The sequence below is a fragment of the Mustela lutreola genome, chromosome 10 (assembly GCF_030435805.1).
Source record: "Mustela lutreola isolate mMusLut2 chromosome 10, mMusLut2.pri, whole genome shotgun sequence".
Taxonomy (NCBI): domain Eukaryota; kingdom Metazoa; phylum Chordata; class Mammalia; order Carnivora; family Mustelidae; genus Mustela; species Mustela lutreola.
The window spans coordinates 42,149,706-42,173,771 of NC_081299.1; the positions used below are offsets into that span (position 1 = coordinate 42,149,706).

Sequence of the window (24,066 nt, forward strand, 5' to 3'; positions counted from 1 at the left end):
AAAAATAAAAAAGGGACAGAAAGTGTAATGATTTAAACATGTATTGGCATATGTACAAAAGATGAAGACTGTTATTAAGCCCAGTGAGTTCCTTCTTGGAATGCAAAGGGCCGGTTAGCCATTTATTGTTCATAATACTTTAATTTTTATATCCTCTTTTTTTCCAGAATAATATAGCTGAAGTACAAGAATTGCATTCTGAATTAATGTGGAAGGATTTTATAGACCACATCAGTAGCCTCTTACATAGTGTTGAAGTGGAAGTCAGTTACTTCGCAGCTGGAATCATTGCCCATTTAATATCTAGAGGTGAACAAGCTTGGACATTGAGCCGTAGCCAGAGGAATTCTCTTCTGGATGATCTGGTAGGGTCGTTTGGTATTTTTTAGAAGCATACAAACAACATTCATAGTAGTTAAACTTTCAGAGGCTCATATTACAGTAATGCAGTGCTAAATAAATATTGTGCTCTTTCTTGTGTGTCTTGCAGCATTCAGCTATTTTGAAATGGCCAACTCCAGAGTGTGAGATGGTGGCATACAGGTAATTAGCAAGATAATTAGTATTAAGCTAGTAACCTAGTCATTTTGCTTGCTTAGAGATCATTCCTACTAGGTGTATAATGTATTTTCCCTCAGGCATCTATCTTTTTTTTTTTTTTTTTTTTTTTAAAGATTTTATTTATTTGTCAGAGAGAGAGAGGGAGAGAGAGCAAGCGCAGGCAGACAGAATGGCAGGCAGAGGCAGAGGGAGAAGCAGGCTCCCTGCTGAGCAAGGAGCCCGATGCGGGACTCAATCCCAGGATGCTGGGATCATGACCTGAACCGAAGGCAGTCGCTTAACCAACTGAGCCACCCAGGCGTCCCAGGCATCTATCTTTTTACTGGTTTTTTAAAAGATCAAAGTGTTTTTACTTTTTTCTGCTACATGTCATTCAGTAGTCCTTCCTTCATTCCACATTTATTGAAGACAAGTGCCAAGGACTTTTTCTGTGTGCTTCTGTGTGCTTGAAATTCAAAGATGAGTAAGACATTCTGCCCACATACAAGAACCTTACAGCTGGGGTGCCCGAGTGGCACAGTTGGTTGGGTTGGGTTTAGCTCAGGGTTGTGAGTCTGAGCTGCACAGAGCCAGCATGGAGTCTGCTTGAGATTCTCTCCCTCTCCCCCTGCTCCTCCTATTCGTGCTCTCTCTGTCTCAAAAATAAATAAATCATAGAAAAAGAAAGGAAAAAAAAAGAACCTTAGAGTCTACTGAGGAAAAACAAAATGTGAATCAAATATAGTTCACTCTTAAGCTAGTTATATGGATAGGGTTCTATAAAATTAAAGATGAGAGTGGTAAAATGCTTCTAGAGGAAATAGAGTATGAGCTGAGTTTTGAGAGAAAACTAAGTATGGGCAGAAGATTTTAGGAAGAAGAAATAATGTATTAATGCAGAGAGGTCCAAGACAAGATGACACATTAAAAGAAGTAGCACCAGGTTAGTTTGTGAAACTGTAATAATTTCTTAAATTGCATACTGGATGCCTAACTGTTTATGACAATTAGGTGTCTTGATAGTTAAGTTACTGATTACCAGATATACTCCATGTTGCTACATAAGTAATACTATTGCATCTTACTTTTATTCTCTACTTCATAAATGCTGGTACTGGCAACATTTTTGATTCCCCCAACTTAATGTTCTGCCTATGTTGGGGCAGAAGACCTTGAGAAACAGAAAGGCTAATTCTAGACCCTCATGATATTCTACGAGTTAGTTATCAACTGACTCCTCCTTTTCTAAGTTTCCAAATCAAAGTCTGCTATTCTCCAAATGTTTATTTTCAAGACCAAAAGAGTACTTTTGAAAAAAACATTTCTCTCCGTTAGTACCTTATTCTGATCACCTTCCATCTTTTATACCAAAACTTTTATCTGAATACTATCCTTTCTCAAATGGCTAACACAAAGAAAAAATATATTATAGTTCACTTATATTAGTTTGAAAATAGTAGATGAAATTTTTAGAATGGAAGCTCAGGAATTATTGCTTTAGAAAATGACACTAAGTATGGGGGGAGAAAATGATACTAAGTATAGTATGTAACTTTTTTCTTTTGAAATTTTAGGTCCTTTAATCCATTTTTCCCATTACTTGGCTGTTTTACCACACCAGGAGTCCAGCTGTGGGCAGTTTGGGCCATGCAACATGTCTGCAGCAAGAATCGTATGTACAAAAAAACCTATGTTTTTCTTTTTTCAGTGAAATTCTCTTTAGACAGGAATACCATTTCTACATGGTAAATTGAGTTGAATTTTTTTAAGAACACAGATTTTAAAAGATACAGTATAAGAGAATCTTTAGAGGTACCTGGCTGGCTCAGTTGGTAAAGCATATGACTCTTGATCTCAGGATCGTGAGTTCAAGCCCCACGTTGTCTTTAAACAGAGAGAGAGAGAGGGACGTTGGGTGGCTCAGTCTGTTAAGTGTCTGCCTTTCCCTCAGGGCCCGAGTCCTGCACTGGGGTCCCTGCTTAGCAGGGAGTCTGCTTCTCCCTCTCTTTGCCCCTCCCCCTGCTTATACTCTTTCTCAATAAATAAAATCATTTAAAAAAAAAAGAGGGGTGCCTGGATGGCTCAGTCAGTTAAGTGTCCGCCTTCAGCTCAGGTCATGATCCCAGGGTCCTAGGATCGAGCTCTACATCAGGCTCTCTGTTCAGCAGGGAGCCTGCTTCCCCCTTTTTCTCTCTGCCTCTCTGCCTACTTGTGGTCTCTGACTGCCAAATAAATAAATAAATAAATAAATAGAGAGAGAGAATATCTTAGGTTATAAACTAAATATATTCTTTCAGAATTAGCTTCATAATACTAGATACTAAATGACAGTGGTAGATGAGGCACTGTTCTGACCTCATGGAGTATGAAGATTAGGCGCCTACAGTGAGTCCATATGCAAAAGCAAAAGCTTTAAGGCAAGCAGTGTTTATGGTTCATTCCAGTTTCCACTCCTTATCCTCACAAAATGCCATTGTTTAGTAAGATATTGCTCTCACCACCCATGGTCTCTGGAGAAGCAAGAATTTAGATCAGATTCTGTATTACACTTTTTTGAGGGTTGTGATAATAACTCTTCATTATTTATTTATTAATAAAAACTCATTCCATGAATGAATTGAAACATTACATAAGAAACACTTTAATAGTAGAAACACTTTGGGTATAAAATATTTGAAGTTAAAAATCAGGATCAAGGGGTGCCTGGGTGGCTCAGTGGGTTAAGCCGCTGCCTTCGGCTCAGGTCATGATCTCAGGGTCCTGGGATCGAGTCCCGCATCGGGCTCTCTGCTCAGCAGGGAGCCTGCTTCCCTCTCTCTCTCTCTGCCTGCCTCTACGACTACTTGTGATTTCTCTCTGTCAAATAAATAAATAAAATCTTAAAAAAAATAAAATCAGGATCAAGGAAAAATAATTTTGAATAGAAATTAAAAACTATAGGAAAAATAATAGAATGTAAATATGTAGACCATCCATAATGATTCAGGTTCTTTTTGTGACTGGGCTGCAAATCAGCTACATGATTCTCTTTCTGTGTAAGGAGGAAAAACTATTCCATATCCTCATGGGAATCTAAAGCTTTTCCGAGCAATTAACTATAAATTAAATTTCTTTTATAGGATCTCAATAGGGGTGATATTATAAATGGCCTCATATAAGAAACATGAGCGTCTTGTAGGAAATAGCAATAACATTTTATTAGATACTTTCTTATTCTTTGATGAAAATTCAGTGCATACTGCAAAAAGGTGACTTAGTAAAAACTCTTATGTTGGTTAGACAGAAGAGGAGGGTTTAGGGAATGGGATGTGACAGACAAAACTGCTTTGTATCCAACTAAACTTCTACCTGGAAGCTTTTCTGACCTTTCCTACCAAATTCCCAGTTTATTCATAAACATAATCTGCCTCTCGCCTGGGTGGCTCAGGTGGTTAAAGCCTCTGCCTTCAGCTCAGTTCATGATCCCAGGGTCCTGGGATCGAGCCTCGCATCGGGCTCTCTGCTCAGCAGGGAGCCTGCTTCCCCCTCTCCCTCTGCCTGCCTCTCTGCCTGCTTGTTATCTCTGTCTGTCAAATAAATAAATAAAAATCTTTTTTTAAAAAATTAAAAAAACAAACAAACAATCTAACTCTGATCTAAAAATTTCCTCCTTTTATTATCCCTACAGGTTCTGAGAACTCCCTAGTTTCTTAACAGCCTACCCCCATGTTATATCTAGCTTCTAATCTCTAGGTTTCTTTCTTCATTACTCAAGGAATGGGCTTTTCACAGTTTTGTAAGAGAAAACAAAACATAACAAGGAATAGTATATATTCATATGTGTTTTTTTCTTTTTTAATGATTACTTTTAGGTGTAGGTGTTCATTTAGGTTTATTCTGTGGAGTAACCACCCTGAAAATTTTATTGTAAAATCCACTGTAGGGGGGATGCCTGGCTGTCTTAGTCAGTAGAACACGCAACTCTTAATCTTGGGGTTGTAAGGTCAAGCCCCCCACTGGGTATAGAGATTACTTAAAAATAAAATCTAGAATAAAATAAAAAATGAAATAAAATGGACTGGAGGGACACCCGGCTGGCTCAATCAGTAGAGCATGAGACTCTTGATCTGGGGATTGAGAGCCCCATAATGGGTATAAAGATGACTTTAAAAAAAAAAAAAAAGACAATAAATAAAATGCACTATAATTGGGGAATGTTAAAGTATTTTATCTCCAACTTGGGTAATTCAGATTTCTGCATTCTTGCTTCCCAGGCTTACTTTATTTAAATGGAATTTGCTTCTCAGTTTGCATTAAAAGTTCTAATGCTGCTTACAGCTTTTAATAATTAAGAGATAGTATGGCTTGGAAGTTAAGGGCACACAGGAATCTACCTGGATTCAAATTATGTTATAGCACTTACTGTGTATGCCAGCTTGAGCAATTTATTAAGCCTAGGATCTCAGTTTCCATGTTTGTTAAATGGGAATAATAATGTTACCTATTTCACATATTATAATGAGCATTTTCCCATATTTTAGAAAGTTTAACAACATGATTTTTAATAATCGCATAACCTTTATCATATGACATGTTAGTTTCCTAGGACTAATAACAAAGTTCCATATGTGGGTGTCTTAAAACAACAGGAAGGTTTGGGGCGCCTGGGTGGTTCAGTTGGTTAACTGTCTGCCCTCGGCTCAGGTCCTGATCCCAGGCAGGGTCTTGGGATCGAGCCCCACATCAGGCTCCCTGCTCAACAGGGAGTCTGCTTCTCCTTCTCCCACTCCCTCTTCTTGTGTGTGCTCTTTCTTGCTCTCTCTCAAATAAAATAAATAAAATCTTTTTTTAAAAAAAACAGGAATGTTTTTCTTTCTTTCTTTCTTTCTTTTTTTTTTTTAAGATTTTATTTATTTATTTGACAGACAGAGAGATCACAAGTAGGCAGAGAGGCAGTCAGAGAGGGAGGGGAAGCAGGTTCCCTGCTGAGCAGAGAGCCCGATGCGGGGCTTGATCCCAGGTGCCTGAGATCATGACCTGAGCTGAAGGCAGAAGCTTAACCCACTGAGCCACCCAGGTGCCCCAGGAATGTTTTTCTTTCAATTCTGGAGACTAGAAGTCTAAAATTAAGGTGTCATTGGGGCTGTCTTTTCTTTGACAGTTCTAGGGGAGAACTGGCCTTGCTTCTTGCTACAGGTATGTGCTGCCAATCCGTGGCAGTCATTGGCTTATACATGCATCACTCCTGTCAGATGATCATCTTCTCCTTATGTGTCTTCATATTATTTTCTGTGTGTATCCATTTCTGTGTCCACATCTCTCCTTTTCATCAGAGAATACCAGTCATACTGGATTAAGGTCCACCCTAGTAAGTTCATCTTAACTACATTACGAACAACTTTGTTCCCAAATAAGATCACATTCTGAAGTACTGAGGATTAGGACTTTAACCTATCTTTTTGGGGGTCATAGCTCAACCCTTAACATATGCCTCTATACTTAATAATAAATGAACTTAGCAGTAATTTATATAGTCACTTTCCTATTGATGAATGTTTAAGTACCTTTTAATTTTTTTAAGATTTTATTTATTTATTTGACAGAGAAATCACAAGTAGGCAGAGAGGCAGGCAGAGAGAGGGGGAAGCAGGCTCCCCCCTGAGCAGACAGACCAACGCGGGGCTCGATCCCAGGACCCCGAGACCGTGACCTGAGCCAAAGGCAGAGGCTTATCTTACCCCACTGAGCCACCCAGGTGCCCCTACTTTTTAATTTTAAAATTACAAACACTTGTTTGAGCGAGAGATATTAATCATACCATTATTTATAATAGCAAATAACTCTAACCTAGAGGTCCAGCAATAGACAAACATTAAATAATGTTGAAATACCCAAAAAAAAAAAAAAAGTATATTTGCATGTTATTGTAAGTGAAGACATGATAGAAAATTATATAAGCAGAAACATACTCTGGGGGCCATGACATAATAACTTATACCAGACTAGCCCTCTAGCCATTAATAATAGAAAATGCAGGGTGGGGAAGATTTGAAACAAATCTTTATAGACATTAGGCAGAAGAAGGCAGCAAAGATCCCCATCCCTGAGAGAGAACCAAGTACAGCACAGCAATTTTATTGAACTGAGGAGACAAAAATCAAGAGTTTGGTAAAATTGAGGTATTGGAGGGATACCCGGGGGCCTCAGTTGGTTAAGTGGCTGCCTTCGGTTTAGGTCATGATCCTAGAGTCCTGGGATGGAGCCTTACATCAGGTTCTTTACTCAGGGGGAGCCTACTCTTCCCTCTCCCTCTGCTGCCCCCCCCCCAACTTGTGCTTTCTCTCTCTCTCTGTCAAATAGTGAAATCTTTAAAAAAAAGAGATTGAGATATGAGACAAAATTTATGGGATTTATGAGGCAGAATAATGCAGAGGTGACTGCTACATCTAGAAGGGACTTCAGAAATCTTTCTAAGGATATCTTGAGTCTTTTGCTAATTAGTGAGTGGTAAATGCCTAGGGTGAGACTCCTTTGGGCTTGAGAAAGAATACCAAGGATCTATTAACCGAATAACACTTGGACCTCACACAGGGTTTGGAAATACTAGAGTTCCAAACAGTAGAAAGAACTTAATACCTGGGGCATTCAGTACAGGTGCTAGAAAAGATTAAATGAGCCCTAAAATAAAGACTTCTCTAGGGCAATCCTAACAAAGCTTAAAAACAAGTCTTGAAATGGTTAAGTTAGTTGCTCTGAAAATAAATTAACTTATTTTTCCCCAATTTTTTATTTAAATTCTTGTTAGTTAACATATAGTGTAATACTGGTTTTAGGAGTAGAATTTAGTGATTCATCACTCATGTATAAACCCAATGCCCATCATAAGTACCCTCCTTAATACCCATTACCCATTTAACCCAACCTACCCCCACTTAACCTCCCTCCATCAACCCTCAATATGTTCTCTATCTTTTTTTTTTTTTAAGATTTTATGTATTTATTTGACAGAAATCACAAGTAGATGGAGAGGCAGGCAGAGAGAGAGAGGGAAGCAGGCTCCCTGCTGAGCAGAGAGCCCGATGCGGGACTCGATCCCAGGACCCTGAGATCATGACCTGAGCCAAAGGCAGCGGCTTAACCCACTGAGCCATCCAGGCGCCCCTGTTCTCTATCCTTAAGAATCTCTTTTTTTTTTTTTTTTTTTTTTTTTTTTTTTTTTTTTTTTTTTTTAAAGATTTTATTTATTTATTTGACAGAGAGAAATCACAAGTAGATGGAGAGGCAGGCAGAGAGAGAGAGAGGGAAGCAGGCTCTCCACTGAGCAGAGAGCCCGATGCGGGACTCGATCCCAGGACTCTGAGATCATGACCTGAGCCGAAGGCAGCGGCTTAACCCACTGAGCCACCCAGGCGCCCCTATCCTTAAGAATCTCTTATGGGGTGCTTTTCTCTCTTCCTTTTTTTCCCCCCTTTCATGCATTCATCTGTTTTGTTTCCTAAATTCCACTTATGAGTGAAATCCGGTAGTACTTGTATTTCTCTGACTTAGTTTGCCTAGCGTAACACATTCTAGCTCCATCCCCATCATAGCAAATGGCAAGATTTCATTCTTTTGATGGCTGAGTGATAGTCCATTGTATGTATATATCACATCTTCTTTATCCATTCATTAGTCAGTGGACACCTGGGCTCTTTCAATAGTTTGGCTACTGTTAATAATGCTGCTACAAACGTGTCCGGATATATGTAAACCAACTTAACATGTATTTTTGTATCCTTTGGGTAAATACCTACTATAGTGCAATTTCTGGTCATAGGGTAGTTCTATTTTTAACTTTCTGAGGAACCTCAATACTGTTTTCAAGAGTAGCTGCACCAATTTACGTTCCCATCAAAAGCATAAGAGGGCTCCTCTTTCTCTATATTTTCGCCAACATCTCTTAATTCCTGTGTTTTTAATTTTAGCCATTCTGATGGATGTGAGGTGGTACCTCATCGTGGTTTTGATTTGTATTTCCCTAATGCCTATTCATGTCTTCTGCCTATTTCTTAACTGGATTATTTGTTTTTTGGGTATTGAGTTTGATAAGTTCTTTATAGATTTTGGATACTAACTCTTTTTTCTTTTTTCTTTTTTTTTTAAGATTTTACTTATTGGGGCACCTGGGTGGCTCAGTCATTAAGCGCCTGCCTTTGGCTCGGGTCATGATCCCAGGGTCCTGGGATGGAGCCCTCCATCGGGCTCCCTGCTTGGCGGGAAGCCTGCTTCTCCCTCTCCCATTTCCTCTGCTTGTGTTTCCTCTCTCACTCTCTGTCAAATAAATCAATAAAAATCTTTTAAAAATTTTTTATTGATTTACTTGACAGACAGAGACACCATGAGAGAGGGAACACAAGCAGGGTGGGTAGGTAGTTTTCTTGATTTTTTCCTTCACTTTGCAGAAACTTTTACCTTGATTAAGTCCCACCAGTTCATTTTTGCTTTTGTTTCCCTTGCCTCCAGTGACATCCAGTAAGAAGTTGCTACAGCCAAGGTCAAAGAGGTTGTTGCTTGTATTCTTCTCTAGGATTCTGATAGTTTCCTGCTTCACAGTTAGGTCTTTCATCCATTTTGAATTTATTTTTCTGTATGGTATAAGGAATAGTCCAGTTTTCCCAACATTGATGTGGTTTTAGAATATAGGTGAGGTTTGGTGGCATGAGGTCCAGAGCCAGTGACCAAGAAAGAAGCTAGAGCTGTCTTTGGTGCAGAATGGTGGTTTATTAAAGCATGGGACTGGACCTGTGGGCAGAAAGAGCTGCTGCCCCAGGGTTCTGAGGAGTGGCTGATTATATACTATGGGGTTGGGGAAGGTAAGGAAAAGAGGTTTCAAGAAAGAACTTTCATATGTTAAAGAAGACTCATAGGATACTGGAGGACTTGCCATTGTCAGGTTAAGGTTGTTTACCCCTCTAGTAAGTCATTAACAGTAAAATAGTTGGGAGCTTCCTTGAGGAACATTACACTTTGTCTGCTTCAAGTATCTCTCAATGGGCTGCAGATTATAAGGACATTTAATTATATTGAATTTCCTTCTGGAAGTTAGACCATTGATAGAAATGCTTTGTTCTTGTAAATTGCTAAGACATTTGTAAACTGAGGGAGACTTAGGAGGTGATCTCTATTAGTTAACTATTTGTTTTTCCTTTCCTTACCTTTAGGGCTGCCCTGAGTGCATGAGGAATGTCACATATATCCCATAGGGGTGGAGGGTAGTGGAGTGTCAGTTTTGCTTTGTCCTCAGCTTGCTTCTGTTCCCTCAACACCATTTGTTGAAGAGACTGTCTTTTTTCCCTTGGGTATTCTTTCCTGCTTTGTCGAAATTTAGTTGATCATTTAGTTGTGGGGAACTAACTTTCTGCTAGAGAAAAACTAAGTACTCTTTTTTAAAAAGACAACAAAATCTGTAGACACTCAACAACATATTTGGTATCTGATAAAAAGAGCTAGATGAGGGGGTGCTTGGGTGTCAAGTCCCATGTTAGGCTCCATGCTCAGCGGGACATAGATCTGAGATTTTCTCTCCCTCTTCCTCTGCCCTTCCCCTGCTCATGTGCACACATACTCTCTGTCTCTCTCTCTCAAATAAAGAATCTTTTTGTAAAAGTTGCTAGTGTTAGGTCCCCCAGTAATGGGTCCATGGTCAAAGGAGCAAGACTGATACAAAGCGAAGGTCAAGCAAAGCTTTATTTCGCGCCAAGCATCAAGAATCAAACTGACGGAGCACCTGGGTGGCTCAGTGGGTTAAGCCTCTGCCTTCGGCTCAGGTCATGGTCTCAGGGTCCCGGGCTCTCTGCTCAGCAGGGAGCCTGCTTCCTCCTCTCTCTCTGTCTGCCTCTCTGCCTACTTGTGATCTCTGTCTGTCAAATAAATAAATAAATCTTTAAAAAAAAAAAAAAAAAAAAAGAATCAAACTGACCGGGGTGCCTGGGTGGCTCAGTGGGTTAAGCCGCTGCCTTCGGCTCAGGTCATGATCTCAGGGTCCTGGGATGGAGTCCCGCATCAGGCTCTCTGCTCAGCAGGCAGCCTGCTTCCCTCTCACTCTCTCTGCCTGCCTCTCTGCCTACTTGTGATCTCTGTCAAATAAATAAATAAAATCTTTAAAAAAAAAAAAAAAAAAAAGAATCAAACCGACAGTCGAACACACCCATCGGGGCTGCCCCCTTACAGAGAGGGTGACCCCTCCCTGCCTCACAGACCAACTTTAATAGAGCAAAGGCCATGTGGTTGGGCCTGGCCACACACAGGTGGCGAATGAGATTGTAACACACAGAGAAAGCTGCACAGTCGTGCTAGATCACACACGGGTGGCCAATTGAATTACAGTTCACCCCATAGTAGCTATTTGAACTAGCCTATCACCTTAGTCAGAATTGGCACCCAAAAGGCAGGGCCCACACTCTTTGGTAGCTAGGGATACAGTGTGTGCGCTTCACTGATTGGATGTCTCTCCCTGACCCGACTCATCCCTGCATTTGGGTGTTATCTCCACCTGACCTGTTATCTCCACCCTTGTATTTGGGCTTTGTTACCTGGGACTGGCTTCCCGGACTTGCTTTTAAGTAAGTTCCCCTGGGCGGGCAGGGTCAATTTAAGCTTTACTGCATAAACAACAAAATTGCTGTTCAACCAGGGTGGGGCCGCTCTGGCTAAATAGGCCTTTACAACTAGATGAGGGGATAAGTAGGGGAAAAAATTACCCATAATGAGGAAAAAAAATGGACGATTGAAATAGACCCAGAAGTGGGGCACCTGGGAAGCTCAATGGGTTAAGCCTCTGCCTTCAGCTCAAGCCATGATCTCAGGGTCCTGGGATGGAGCCCAACATCAGGCTCTTTGCTCAGCAGGGAGCCTGCTCCCCCCTACCCCTGCCTCTTTGCCTACTTGTGATCTCTCTCTCTGTCAAATAAAAAAATAAAATCTTTATTAAAAAAAAAAAAGAAGAAGAAGAAAGAGGGTTGCCTGGTTGGCTCAGTGGGTTAAAGCCTCTGCCTTCGGCTCAGGTCCTGGGATGGAGCCCATATCGGGCTCTCTGCTCAGAAGGGAGCCTGCTTCCCCATCTCTCTCCTCCTGCCTCTCTGACTACTCTCTCTCTGTCAAATAAATAAATACAATCTTTAAAAAAAAAGATTCTCTCATGAAAATATTTTCTCATCTCGTTAAACCAGTATTATTCCTGTATGTCAAGAAAGAAAGAAAAAGAGAGAGGAAGAGACCTTCATTATGTTGAAGCCAAATCCTTTGTACTGCAGGTTATGTATGCAACTTCTTTTTCTTGCAAACTGGAAATAAAATTTAGCCTCCTTTATCTGTTTAAAAAAAAAAAAAAAAAAAAGATTCTCTTTCTCCCCACCCTTCCCCTGCTCACTTACTTGCTCTCTCAAAGCAAAACAAAACAAAAACTTAGGAAAATGAACAAAATTGGAGGACTTACACTGCCTGACTTCAAGGTATACTGTAAACTACAGTAACCAAGACAGTGTTTTGTGGCTGTAAGATGTGTGTTTTCCACACCTTACCAAGCAGTTCTCTAATTATCAGCAAGTCTGAAAAGGTGACTTACAAATTTAATTCATTTCTGACAATATTTACCTGGAGATGGCATCAGATCTCACAGTCCCACAGGGCTGCTATCCCCACTTCAGACGCCAGGACCAAATTGGAGGTTTGCACAACCCCCTCCTTTGTTTGATTAATTTGCTAGAGCAGTTCACAATGCAGAGAAACATTTACTTAACAGTTTATCGTAAAGGATATTATAAAGGATATAGATGGATAGCCAGATTAAGAGGTACATAGGGTGGGTTCCAGATGTGTCCTGAGTACAGGAGCTTCTGTCCCTAGAGAACTGGGGTGTACCATCCTCCAGGCATGTGGATGTATTCACCAACATGAAAGTTCATCATATCTTCTTGTTCAAGAGTTTTTATAGGGGGTGCCTGGGTGACACAGTGGGTTAAGCCTCTGCCTTGCCTTTGGCTCAGGTCATGATCTTAGGGTCCTGGGATCAAGCCCCACATCAGGCTCTCTGCTCAGCAGGGAGCCTCCTTACCCCTCTCTCTCTGCCTGCCTCTTGGGCTACTTGTGATCTCTCTCTGTGTCAAATAAATAAATAAAATCTTTAAAAAGTTTTTATAGAGCTTAACCTGTGCCCTCCCCACTTACCTTTACTAGGATCCAAGAGTGGGGCTGAAAGGTCCAACCTTCTAATCATTTGGTCTTTCTGGTGACCAGCTCCATTCTGAAGCTGGCTAGGGACTCGACTCTGTCACCTTATTAGCATGTAGTCAAAAGGGACTCCTAGTAATGACAAGATACTCCTATTGGGAAATTCCAACGGTTTGAGGAGCTCTGCCATGAACCTGAGACAAAGACCGAATATATTTCTTATTCTACCACAGGCCACCCCAGTCTGATTCTTTTTTTTTTTTTTTTTTTAAGATTTTATTTATTTATTTGACAGAGAGAGATCACAAGCAGACGGAGAGGCAGGCAGAGAGGGAGATAGAGGGAAGCAGGCTCCCTGCTGAGCAGAGAGCCCGATGCAGGACTCGATCCCAGGACCCTGAGATCATGACCTGAGCCGAAGGCAGCGGCTTAACCCACTGAGCCACCCAGGCGCCCCCCCAGTCTGATTCTTTACAGATTCTTTACAACAAAAGGATCATAACAGTTAACAGATACTAGTACATTATGAGAGTCCCATTTAGTCATTAATACATCATATGAAAATTTCTGCCAGGGCAAGGCCATTGAGCTTTGCATGCTTCCATTAGATATTAGATACTCCAAAGGCAGAAGTGATCTTAAGGTGAAAGCATATATTTGTTATCAGGAAGCTGGTAAAATTTAGCCAAGAGTTATCTGTTGGCTCTGAGCTTCTTTCAAAGTGTAGTGTTGTATTGGATTTCTCTCATGACATGACCCATTTGTTCATTTCAGTCCTTAGCTACTATTTTTCTTTCTTTTCATTTATACCCAAACTTTTCCACCTTCAGAAGATTGTAAGTTCTGACTTCTGTGTTGGTCTAGCTTGCAGGCAGTAACCCTCCCACTCAGTCAGCTCTCATTCAGAGAGGTAAGGGTAGGTTAGTCACAGAACTTGTGGGCTGTTTTACCTCCAGGCAGTATAACTGCATTCACTTAATCCCAGTTCTATCACGTGGAATGAAGGCACAGCCCATCCCCATTACGCCCTGGGGGAATTCTCTTTACAACATAGTTACAGTTTCTTGCTTAAGAATTATCCCTGCTGGGTGCCTGGGTGGCTCAGTTGGTTAAGCGACTGCCTTCAGCTCAGGTCATGATCCCGGAGTCTTGGGATAGAGTCCCATATTGGGCTCCCAACTCCATGGGGAGTCTGCTTCTACCTCTGACCTCCCCTCTCATGCTCTCTCACTCTCTCTCTCTCTCTCAAATAAATAAAATCTTTAATTTTTTTTAAGATTTTATTTATTTAACAGACAGAGATCACAAGTAGGCGGAGAGGCAGACAGAGAGAGAGAGGAGGAAGCAGGCTCTCAACGGAGCAGAGAGCCCGATGCGTGGCTCGATCCCAGGACCCTGGGACCATGACCTGACCCGAAGGCAGAGGCTTTAACCCACTGAGCTGCCCAGGCACCCCTCAAATAAATAAAATCTTAAAAAAAAAAAAAATCATTCCTGCTTTCACCATTTGGAATTGCAGCCCTGGTCCTGTGACCACTGTGTCAGGTTGGGAATTTTTTTAAAGTTTAAGTAGTATGGGAAGAAGGAGAAGGAGAAATGTATATAGTCATTTTAACAGTATCCTCCCTTGGCAAGAATTACATAGTCATCACAGCATCCTTTCCTACTGCCTCTTCTCTAGCTCTATGAGAAAAACAGAAGAATATCTCCTGGGGACACTCCTTTAGCCCCACTCATTTTGGACATGAACATACTCTCACAAAGACATGAAATCCGGGGTGCCTAGGTGGCTCAGCGGTTTAGAGCCTCTGTCTTTGGCTCGGGTCATGGTCTTGGGGTCCTGGAATCGAGCCCCGCATTGGGCTCTCTGCTCAGCAGGGAGTCTGCTTCCCCCTCTCTCTCTCTGCCTGCCTCTCTGCCTACTTATGATCTCTGTCTGTCAAATAAATACATAAACTCTTTAAAAGGGGGGGGGCATGAAATCCAGCGCTTCAGGCCTGTATCACACCTCTACCCTACTTTTTAAAATAACCAATATATGAATTGCCCAATCTAATCCTTTGAAACTGAAACTGTTACCCTGAGGAAGATCTGTCTCTCTGCCAATTGCTGGACCTTGGAAGGGAGGAAAAAGTTTACTCAACTCTCTGGCAATTTGTGCCTCAGAGTTACAAAAAGAATCTCTCTAGATTCAGCCTGTCTCTGCAATGCTGCAGTACCCCAGATCCATGCATTCTGTGGACCCAGGTGGCTACCTCAAGGGATCACATGGGTCTGAAAATTAAACTGACAAAAACAGATTTACAAAGAAAACCATACACATTTAAAAAATGTTTTAAGATTACTTATTTTAGAGAGTGCGTCAGCAGGAGGAGGGGCAGAGGGAGAGAGAGAAGCTTAAGCAGACTCCCCACTGACTGCAGCACCCAGGTGGGGCTAGATCCCTGAGACCATGACCTGAGCTGAAATCAAGAGTGGGGTGCTCGGGGTGCCTGGGTGGCTCAGAGGGTTAAGCCTCTGCCTTCGGCTCGGGTCATGATCTCAGGGTCCTGGGATCGAGTCCCGCATCAGGCTCTCTGCTCAGCAGGGAGCCTCCTTCCTCCTCTCTCTCTCTCTGCCTGCCTCTCTACCTGCTTGTGATCTCTGTCTGTCAAATAAATAAATAAAATCTTTAAAAAAAAAAAAAAAAAAGAGTGGGATGCTCAACTGACTGAGCCACCCAGGTGCCCCAGCATATAATTTTTTTTTAGTATTTTATTTATTTATTTAACAGAGAGATTGAGATCACAAGTAGGCAGAGAGAGAGGGGAAAGCAGGCTCCCTGCTAAGCAGAGAGCCCAATGTGGGGCTCAACCGCAGGACCCTGAGACCATGACCTGAGCTGAAGGCAAGAGGCTTAACCCACTGAGCCACCCAGGTGCCCCTAGCATACACATTTTATTAAAACTTTATTATTATTATTATTTTAGATTTTATTTATTTATTTGGGAGAAAGAGACAGAGAGCACATGAGGGGAAGGGGCAGAGGGAGAAGCAGACTCCCCACTGAGGAGGGAGTCCCACACAGGGCTTGATCTCACGACCCTCGGATCACGACCTCAGATGCTTAACTGACTGAGCTACCCAGGCACCCCAACTTCATTAAAACTTTAATTATATGTGGGAATCTTCAAAAAAGAATGAAGCCCTTAAGTGACCAGAACAGGAAGATTTTACACCTTTTAGATAAAGAAAGAAATTTTTGAAAAATTGACAGGACATAGATGTTTGGGCTAGTGGTAGTGAATGGTGAAGAGTGACTAGAAGAAGAAGGGTTAGTTAAACAAGGTTTATACAGATTCCCCAGCTCCCAGATTCATAGTCTCTGAAGATAAGAATATCTTCCTTCTTCCTAGTACAGAAAGGATACTTTTTCTTTTTCTTGTTTTAAGATTTATTTATTTATTTATTTTAGAGAAAGCTAGAGAGCACAAGCAGGGGGCAGAGGGAGAGGGAGAAAGAATCACAAGCAAACTCCATGCAGTGCACAACTTGGGGCTCAATCCCACAACCCTGAGATCACAACTTGAGCTGAAACCAAGAGGTCGACACTCAACCAAATGCACCACTCAGGCACCTAGGGAGGGTACTTCTCACATGGGAGTTTTATGATCTGTTTCAGGGAAGAAGGATGATGGGGGGGAAGTCAGACTGACCGTCCTGCTTCTGCTGTTTTCTCAAACTATTTTAGCTTAAGGTAGTCAATATGCCAAGAGCATGTATTTTGGGGCAGTGTGTCCTAACTCCATCAGCATTATACACTGTAAAGTATGTTCCTTGATCTGAAGAATGGCAGTTGGCTGTCCATATTGGAGAAATATCTTATGTTGGTTCCTCTATAGCATTCTAAGTGTTAACGTCTATCACTGACTGAGCAAAGCCCGGTCCAGGGTCAACATCAGTTTCTGTCAAGATCCATTTATAGCTCCCTCCCTCCCCAGGGCTATGAGCATTGTTCTGACTTGCCAGCTATGATCAGGGCCTTCTCCCCACTTTACCACGTAGCCAACTGCAGTCTCTATTTTGCTGGCAGATAGAACAGTTCTCACTGGCAATGTGTACCTCAAGATTGCAAGGGGAATATTTCTAGATTCAGCCCATAACTGCATTGCTGTCGTACCACCATACCTACTTACTTCATGGACCCACATGGCCACCCCGAACAAGTTCACAGGAATATCTGCATGTCTATCTCAATTATCTTCTGAACCTGGAAGAGAGTTCTTCTGATGGGCATAGAAATGTCCTATTTTAATATACTTCTTAGATTCCCACAGTGATTTCCATATAGCCATGTCCCATATGAGCATCCCTTTAATGGTCCTGTGTCTGTTGCCCTTGTGCCCAACCATATGGCCAGGCTATTGGCCACTGCCCTTGAGTCAGTTAAAACCCAAACAGGCTTTTTATCATTTTTCAATTTTTTATTTTATTTCTTTTTAAAAAATATTTTATTTATTTGTTTGACAGAGAAATAGCACAAGTAGGCAGAGCAGCAAGGAGAGGGAGAAGCAGGCTCTCTGCTGAGCAGGGAGCCTGATGCGGGGCTCGATTCCAAGATCCTGGGACCATGACCTGAGTTGAAGGCAGCCACTTAACTAACCGAGCCACCCAAGCACCCCCCACTTTTTTCAGTTTTTTAATCACTGTTGGGAAAGCACCATGCAGTTCAGCCCACAGAGCTGATTTGTTTTTACCTTTTTCAGTCAGTGCTGGCCTTTCAAGCAGGATATTATTGTCTGTTCACCTTGAAACTACTGTCCACAAGCTGAGTAGCTCTTTGTTGATTAGTAGAAAGCTGTCTATAGGGCACTATCCAAATGATGATAGAATCTAGCAGCTCTCGGGCGCCTGGGTGGCTCAGGGGGTTAAAGCCTCTGCCTTCAGCTCAGGTCATGGTCCCAGGGTCCTGGGATCGAGCCCCACATCGGGAGGCAGGGAGCCTGCTTCCCTTTCTCTCTCTCTACCTGCCTCTCTGCCTACTTGTGATCTCTGTCAAATAAATAAATAAAAATCTTAAAAAAAAAAAATCAGTTAATAAAAAAAAAAAGAATCTAGCAACTCTTTGTGCACTTTCAAAGTTGGTCCTGGGGAGAAAGAGGCTCCCTGCTCATGATCATATCCTCACTGCCTTCCCCCTAAGTAGCATGATCCTATATAAACCATTTCCATATTACTGTAGAACTCTCCCAGCACTGCCATCCCCATTAGAGTGTTTCTCTGACATTGCCCAGAACACCAGCCATATTTCAGGTCTTAAGATCATTTTTTGTTTTTCAGTCATAAGGGTAGTTTCAGATAATATCAAATAGAACAGTAGTAATTGCCCCTCAAATGGAAGTTCTCTAGTCCAGGGTCCCAATAGTCATCTCTGGGAGGCACTTAAAGGCTTTTGCTAGAACCCCCAGTCTGTCCTTCATGTAGGGCACAGAGAAATTGTCCCCACCAGCACTTCACCTTGTATTCTACACTGCGTATGGGCTTTTCTTAATCTTCTGGTACCCATGTAACATGTCTAATTAACATTGCCTGAGGGTAGATTTGGGTGCTTTCTGTCTTACAGCGTTAGGTAGGAGAAACATTCCCTATTCAAATAAACTGTCCATCCTTATAATACAATCAGGTAAAAGAAATGCAACAACTTTACATAAAGCCTATTTAATCATACCAGTTCTCCTACAGACTTTTAGTTTAATTCCATCAATGTTTTACACCCCCCCCCTTTTTAATGCCTCTGTTCTTTTTTTTTTTTTTTTTTTTTTTTTAAAGATTTTATTTATTTATTTGATAGAGAGAGATCACAAGTAGGCAGAGAGGCAGGCAGAGAGAGAAAGGAGGAAGCAGGCTCCCTGCTGAGCAGAGAGCCCGATATGGGACTCGATCCCAGGACCCTGAGATCACGACCTGAGCCGAAGGCAGCGGCTTAACCCACTGAGCCACCCAGGCGCCCCTAATGCCTCTGTTCTTAACCGTAACCTCCATTAGGACTTCATCCACAAATTTTGATTTTATACCTAGGTAGGTGAAGTGTGCCCCAGCCAGACTCATTCCCATAAAACATTTAGGTAAAGGAAACACAACTTCTTTACATAAAACCTGTTTAAACATTCCAACTTTCATAATTCCGTCAACCCTTACATTTTTATTTTCTCTCAATCTAATTATAGGGCTTCACCTGTAGGTTTTGTAACAATTTACCTGGCTTTATTATCTAAAAGACTTGCGTCCCCACTGGTGGGTCATGCCAAGGAACCCTGGTCCTTTTGTCAACCTTTATCTTGATAATTTGGCTTAACCACTGCCACAAGCAAGTGCTGGTCAGGTTTAGATCCATTTCTAAATTCCCTTTGCAACTGTTGCCTTTAGTAACCGATTACAACACAGCTACTACTCCATACCGTAGTGAATACCTGGCCACCCGGGAATCAGAGGGTTTTCATCCCATCTTTCATCTTTTCTCTTCCCAAACTACACACGCTTTTTTGTTTTCTCAAAGATTTTTATTTATTTGACAGGGAGAGAGAGAGATCACAAGTAGATAGAGAGGCAGACTGGGGGTGAGAGAAGGCTCCCCACTGAGCAGAGAGCCCCATGCGGGGCTCAATCCCAGGACCCTGAGATCCTTGACCTGAGCCAAAGGCAGAGGCTTAACCCACTGAGCCACCCAGGGGCCCCAAAACTACATGTTTTTATGAGCAGGGACCATTATAACAAATTCCACTTCCAACACCAATTCTAATCTGTTTTTCCACACACCAGTTCTTAGCAGACACTGATTGAGTGTTCTACAAATTGAATTCAATTCTGACATTATTTACCTGGAGATCCCCTAGGTTAAGGGCCATTCCCTCAAGACTACTGTCACTTTAGACTTCAGTTACAAATCCAGGCATAGAAATAGACAAATGTGGTTCAATAGACCAGGATAGAAAATACAAAAATAGACCTGTATATATATGGCTGATTAATTTTTTTTTTAAAGATTTTGTTTATTGGGGCACCTGGGTGGCTCAGTGGGTTAAGCCTCTGCCTTCCGCTCAGGTCATGATCCCAGGGGCCTGGGATCAAGTCCCGCATTGGGCTCTCTGCTCAGCAGGGAGCCTGCTTCTCCTCATCTCTCTCTCTGTCTGTCTCTCTGCCTATTTGTGATCTCTCTCTCTCTCTCTGTCAAATAAATAAATAAATAAATAAATCTTAAAAAAAAAAAAAAGATTTTGTTTATTTATTTGACAGAGATCACAAGTACGCAGAAAGGCAGGCAGAGAGAGGGGGAAGAAGGCTCCCCACTGAGCAGAGAGCACGATGCCGAGCAGAGAGCAGGATGCCGGGCTTGATCCCAGGACCCTGGCACCATGACCTGAGCCGAAGGCAGAGGCTTTAACCCACTGAGCCACCCATGCGCCCCATGGCTGATTAATTTTTGACATAAGTTCAAAACAAATGCAATAAAGAAATGATAATCTTTGAACAAATGGTGCCACAACATTTGGATCTCTATATGCAAAAAAAAAGTACAAGGTGCCTGGTGGCTCAGTCCAAAGACCAACTCTTGGAGGCACCTGGGTGGCTCAGTGGGTTAAGCCTCTGCCTTCAGCTCAGGTCATGATCTCAGGGTTCTGAGATCGAGTCTCGTATCGGGCTCTCTGCTTGCCTCTCTGCCTACTTGTGATTTCTGTCAAATAAATAAAATCTTTAAAAATAAATAAATAAATAAATAAATAGAACAAAATAAATAAGTAAAATCTCAAAAAGAAACCAAGAACTTTCAGGGAACCTGAGTAGTCCAGTCAGTGAAGCATCTGCCTTCAGCTCAGGCTATGATCCCAGGGCCCTGGGATCCAAAGCAGATGGGGAGCTTGCTTCTTCCTCTTCCACTCCCCCTGCTTGTGCTCTCTCTCCCTCTCTCTGTCTCTCTCTGTCAAAGAAAGAAAGAAAGAAATATCCTTAAGGATGCCTGGGTGGCTCAGTGGGTTAAGCCTTTGCCCTCGGCTCAGGTCATGATCTCAGGGTCCTGGGATGGAGCCCCGCATTGGGCTCTCTGCTCAGCAGGGAGCTTGCTTCCCCCTCTCTCCCTGCCTGCTTCTTTGCCTACTTGTGCTCTCTCTCTCTCTGTCAAAAAAAAAAAAAAAAAAAAAAAAATCCTTAGGGCACCTGGGTGCTGCTGCCTTCAGCTCAGGTCATGATCTCAGGGTCCTGGGATTGAGTCCCGCATCGGGCTCTCTGCTCAGCAGGGAGCCTGCTTCCTCCTCTCTCTCTGCCTGCCTCTCTGCCTACTTGTGATCTCTGCCTGTCAAATAAATAAATAAAATCTTTAAAAAAAAAAAATCCTTAAAGAAAAAAAAGAAAGAAAAATTACTCTCAAAACTTAGGGGTGCCTGGTGGCTCAGTCAGTTAAGCATCTGACTTCGGCTCAGGTCATGCTCCTGGGGTCAGGATCTGACTTGGGCTCAGGGTCCTGGGATTGAGCCCCACATTGGGCTCTTTGCTCTGCTGGAAGCTTGCTTCTCCTTCTCCCTCTGCCTGCCACTACCCCCACTTGTGTGCTCTCTCTTTCTCTCTTTCTCTCTCTCTCTCAAATAAATAAAATCTTTTAAAAAACAGGGGCGCCCAGGTGGCTCAGTGGGTTAAAGCCTCTGCCTTCAGCTCAGGTCGTGGTCCCAGGCTCAGCAGGGAGCCTCCTTCCTCCTCCTTCTCTCTCTGCCTCTCTGCCTGCTTGTGATCTCTGTCTGTCAAATAAATAAATAAAATCTTAAAAAAATAAAAAAAGAACTCTCAAAACTTAATAATAAAAAACAAAACAAGTAAAAAGAAAATGGGCAAAAGAGTTGAACAGACCCTTTACCAAAGAAGATTAATGGAAGGCAAATAACCCATAAAAGGTATTGAACAGCATTAGGATAAACTTATCAGTGCACTAGAATTGAAAGTCCAGAAATAAATCCATGTATTTATGGTCAATTGATTTTTCACAAGGATGCCAAGACAATTCAATGGGGAAGGAATCGTTTTTTCAACAAATGGTGCTGGGAAAACTGAATAGGCACATGTGAGAGAACTTGATTGCTTACCACATACCATATATAAAAATAACTCAAAATAAAATTAACTCCAAATGAGGCCTAGACCTAAATGTAAGAACCACATCTACCTATATATAAGCATATAAAATTTTTAGGAGGGAACATAGACATAAATCACCATAACCTTAGATTAAGCAATAGCTTCCTAGGACACCAAAAGCATAAGTGACTAATTTAATTGGGTTTAATAAAACATTTTAAAACTTCTGTGCTTCAAAGGATACCACCAAGAAAGTGAAAAGACAAGTTACAGAATGGTTGGGTAGATTTGCAAATTATATATCTGATGAGGGGCATGTTTTCAGAACATATAAAGAGCTCTTACAGCTCAATAAAAAGAACCCAGTTTAAAGGTAGGCAAAGGATCTAAATAGTCTTTCTACAAAGACTGCATATGAATGGCCAAAAAGCAAATGAAAAGAAGCTCAACATCATTAGTCATGGAGAAATAGAAATTAAAACCACAATGAGACACTACTTCACACCTACTAAGAAGGCTGCCTATAAACAAAAATTTGGATGATGACAAGTGTTGGCAAGGATGTGAAACAGCTTTCTCATTCATTACCTATGGGACTGAAAAATTATACAACCAGTTCTGGAAACAGTTTGGTGATTTCTTACAAAGTTAAGCATACATTTAGCATTTGTCCAGCTTTCTAAGTATTTCCTCAAAACTTTTGCCGGAATGATTATAGTATTTTTAGTCATTGTAACAAAACACTGGGAGAAAAAAATCCAACAGATGCCCATTAATACAATAACATTAAAAATATGTAGTATATTCAATGCAATGGAATGCTAACTTAAAATACTTGTACTTAATACTGAAATTTTTAAAAATACTATTTTTTTTTCTTAAAGATTTCATTTATTTATTTAACAGACAGAGATCACAAGTAGGCAGAGAGGAAGGCAGAGAGAGAGGGTTAAGCAGAGAGCCCAACACTGGGCTCCATCACAGGACCCTGAGATCATGACCCGAGCCGGAGGCAGAGGCTTAACCTACTGAGCCACCCAGGTGCCCTTAGAAATACTTTTTTAAAAACCCTAAAACTGCTACATACATATGTGTGTAACAATATGGATGCCCTCTCAGAAACATCATATTCAGCAAAAGTAGACAGACTCAAAAGAATACCTACTGTATGATTTTATTTACATGAAGTTTTAGAGCAGCCAGGGGTAGTCTATATCATGAAATTAGAAAAGTGGGGCAGCTCTTGGCTCAGTCATTAAGTGTCTGCCTTTGGCTCAGGCCATGGTCCCAGGATTCTGGGATCGAGCCCTGCATCGGGCTCCCTGGTCAAAGGCAGCCTGCTTCTCCTTCTCCCACTCCCCCGATTATATTCCCTCTCTCCCTATATCTCTCTCTGTCATATAAATAAAATCTTAAAAAAAAAAAAAAGAAATTAGAAGAGTGTTTGCCTGGGTTAGGATACAGAGGAGAATGACTACAGTGGTGCACAAGGAGACTTTTAAAAAAAATATTTCATATTCTAATTATGGTGGTTATACAAGTGTATACATTTGCCAAAACCCATCAAATTATAAATTAAATTTGGGTATATTTTTTGTGTATAAATTATACTTTAATAAATATGACTAAAACTAAAAAAAATTTTTTTTTAAAGATTTTATTTGTTTATTTGACAGAGAGAGGGAACACAAGCAGGGGGAGCAAGAGAGGGAGAACCAGGCTCCTGGCCTAGCAGGGAGCCTGATCTAACACTTGGTCCCAGGACCCTGGAAGTCATGACCTGAGCCAAAAGCAGATGCCCAATGATTGAGCTACCCAGGCACCCCTAAAAAATGTTTTTTAAGATTTTATTATTTGAGGGGCGCCTGGGTGGCTCAGTGGGTTAAAGCCTTTGCCTTCTGTTCAGGTCATGATCCCAGGGTCCTGGCATCAAGCCCTTCATCTGGCTCGCTGCTCAGCAGGGAGCCAGCTTCCTCCTCTCTCTCTGCCTGCTTCTCTGCCTACTTGTGATCTCTGTCTGTCAAATAAATAAAATCTTTTTTTAAAAAAAGGTTTTATTGGGGCGCCTGGGTGGCTCAGTGGGTTAAGCCGCTGCGTTCGGCTCGGGTCATGATCTCAGGGTCCTGGGATCGAGTCTCGCGTCGGGCTCTCTGCTCAGCAGGGAGCCTGCTTCCTCCTCTCTCTCTGCCTGCCTCTCTGCCTACTTGTGATCTCTCTCTGTCAAATAAATAAATAAAATCT

General features: G+C 41.7%; 1 protein-coding gene across 1 annotated transcript in view; it reads left to right on the forward strand.

The window, feature by feature from the left end:
• ZYG11B (zyg-11 family member B, cell cycle regulator) overlaps positions 1–24,066 on the forward strand; it is a 90,427-nt gene that overhangs the window by 60,897 nt on the left and 5,464 nt on the right. The window contains exons 11-13 of the mRNA XM_059135980.1: positions 168–365; positions 491–543; positions 2,115–2,212. Of these exons, the coding sequence (XP_058991963.1) occupies positions 168–365; positions 491–543; positions 2,115–2,212 (349 nt within the window). The remainder of the gene's footprint in view (positions 1–167; positions 366–490; positions 544–2,114; positions 2,213–24,066) is intronic.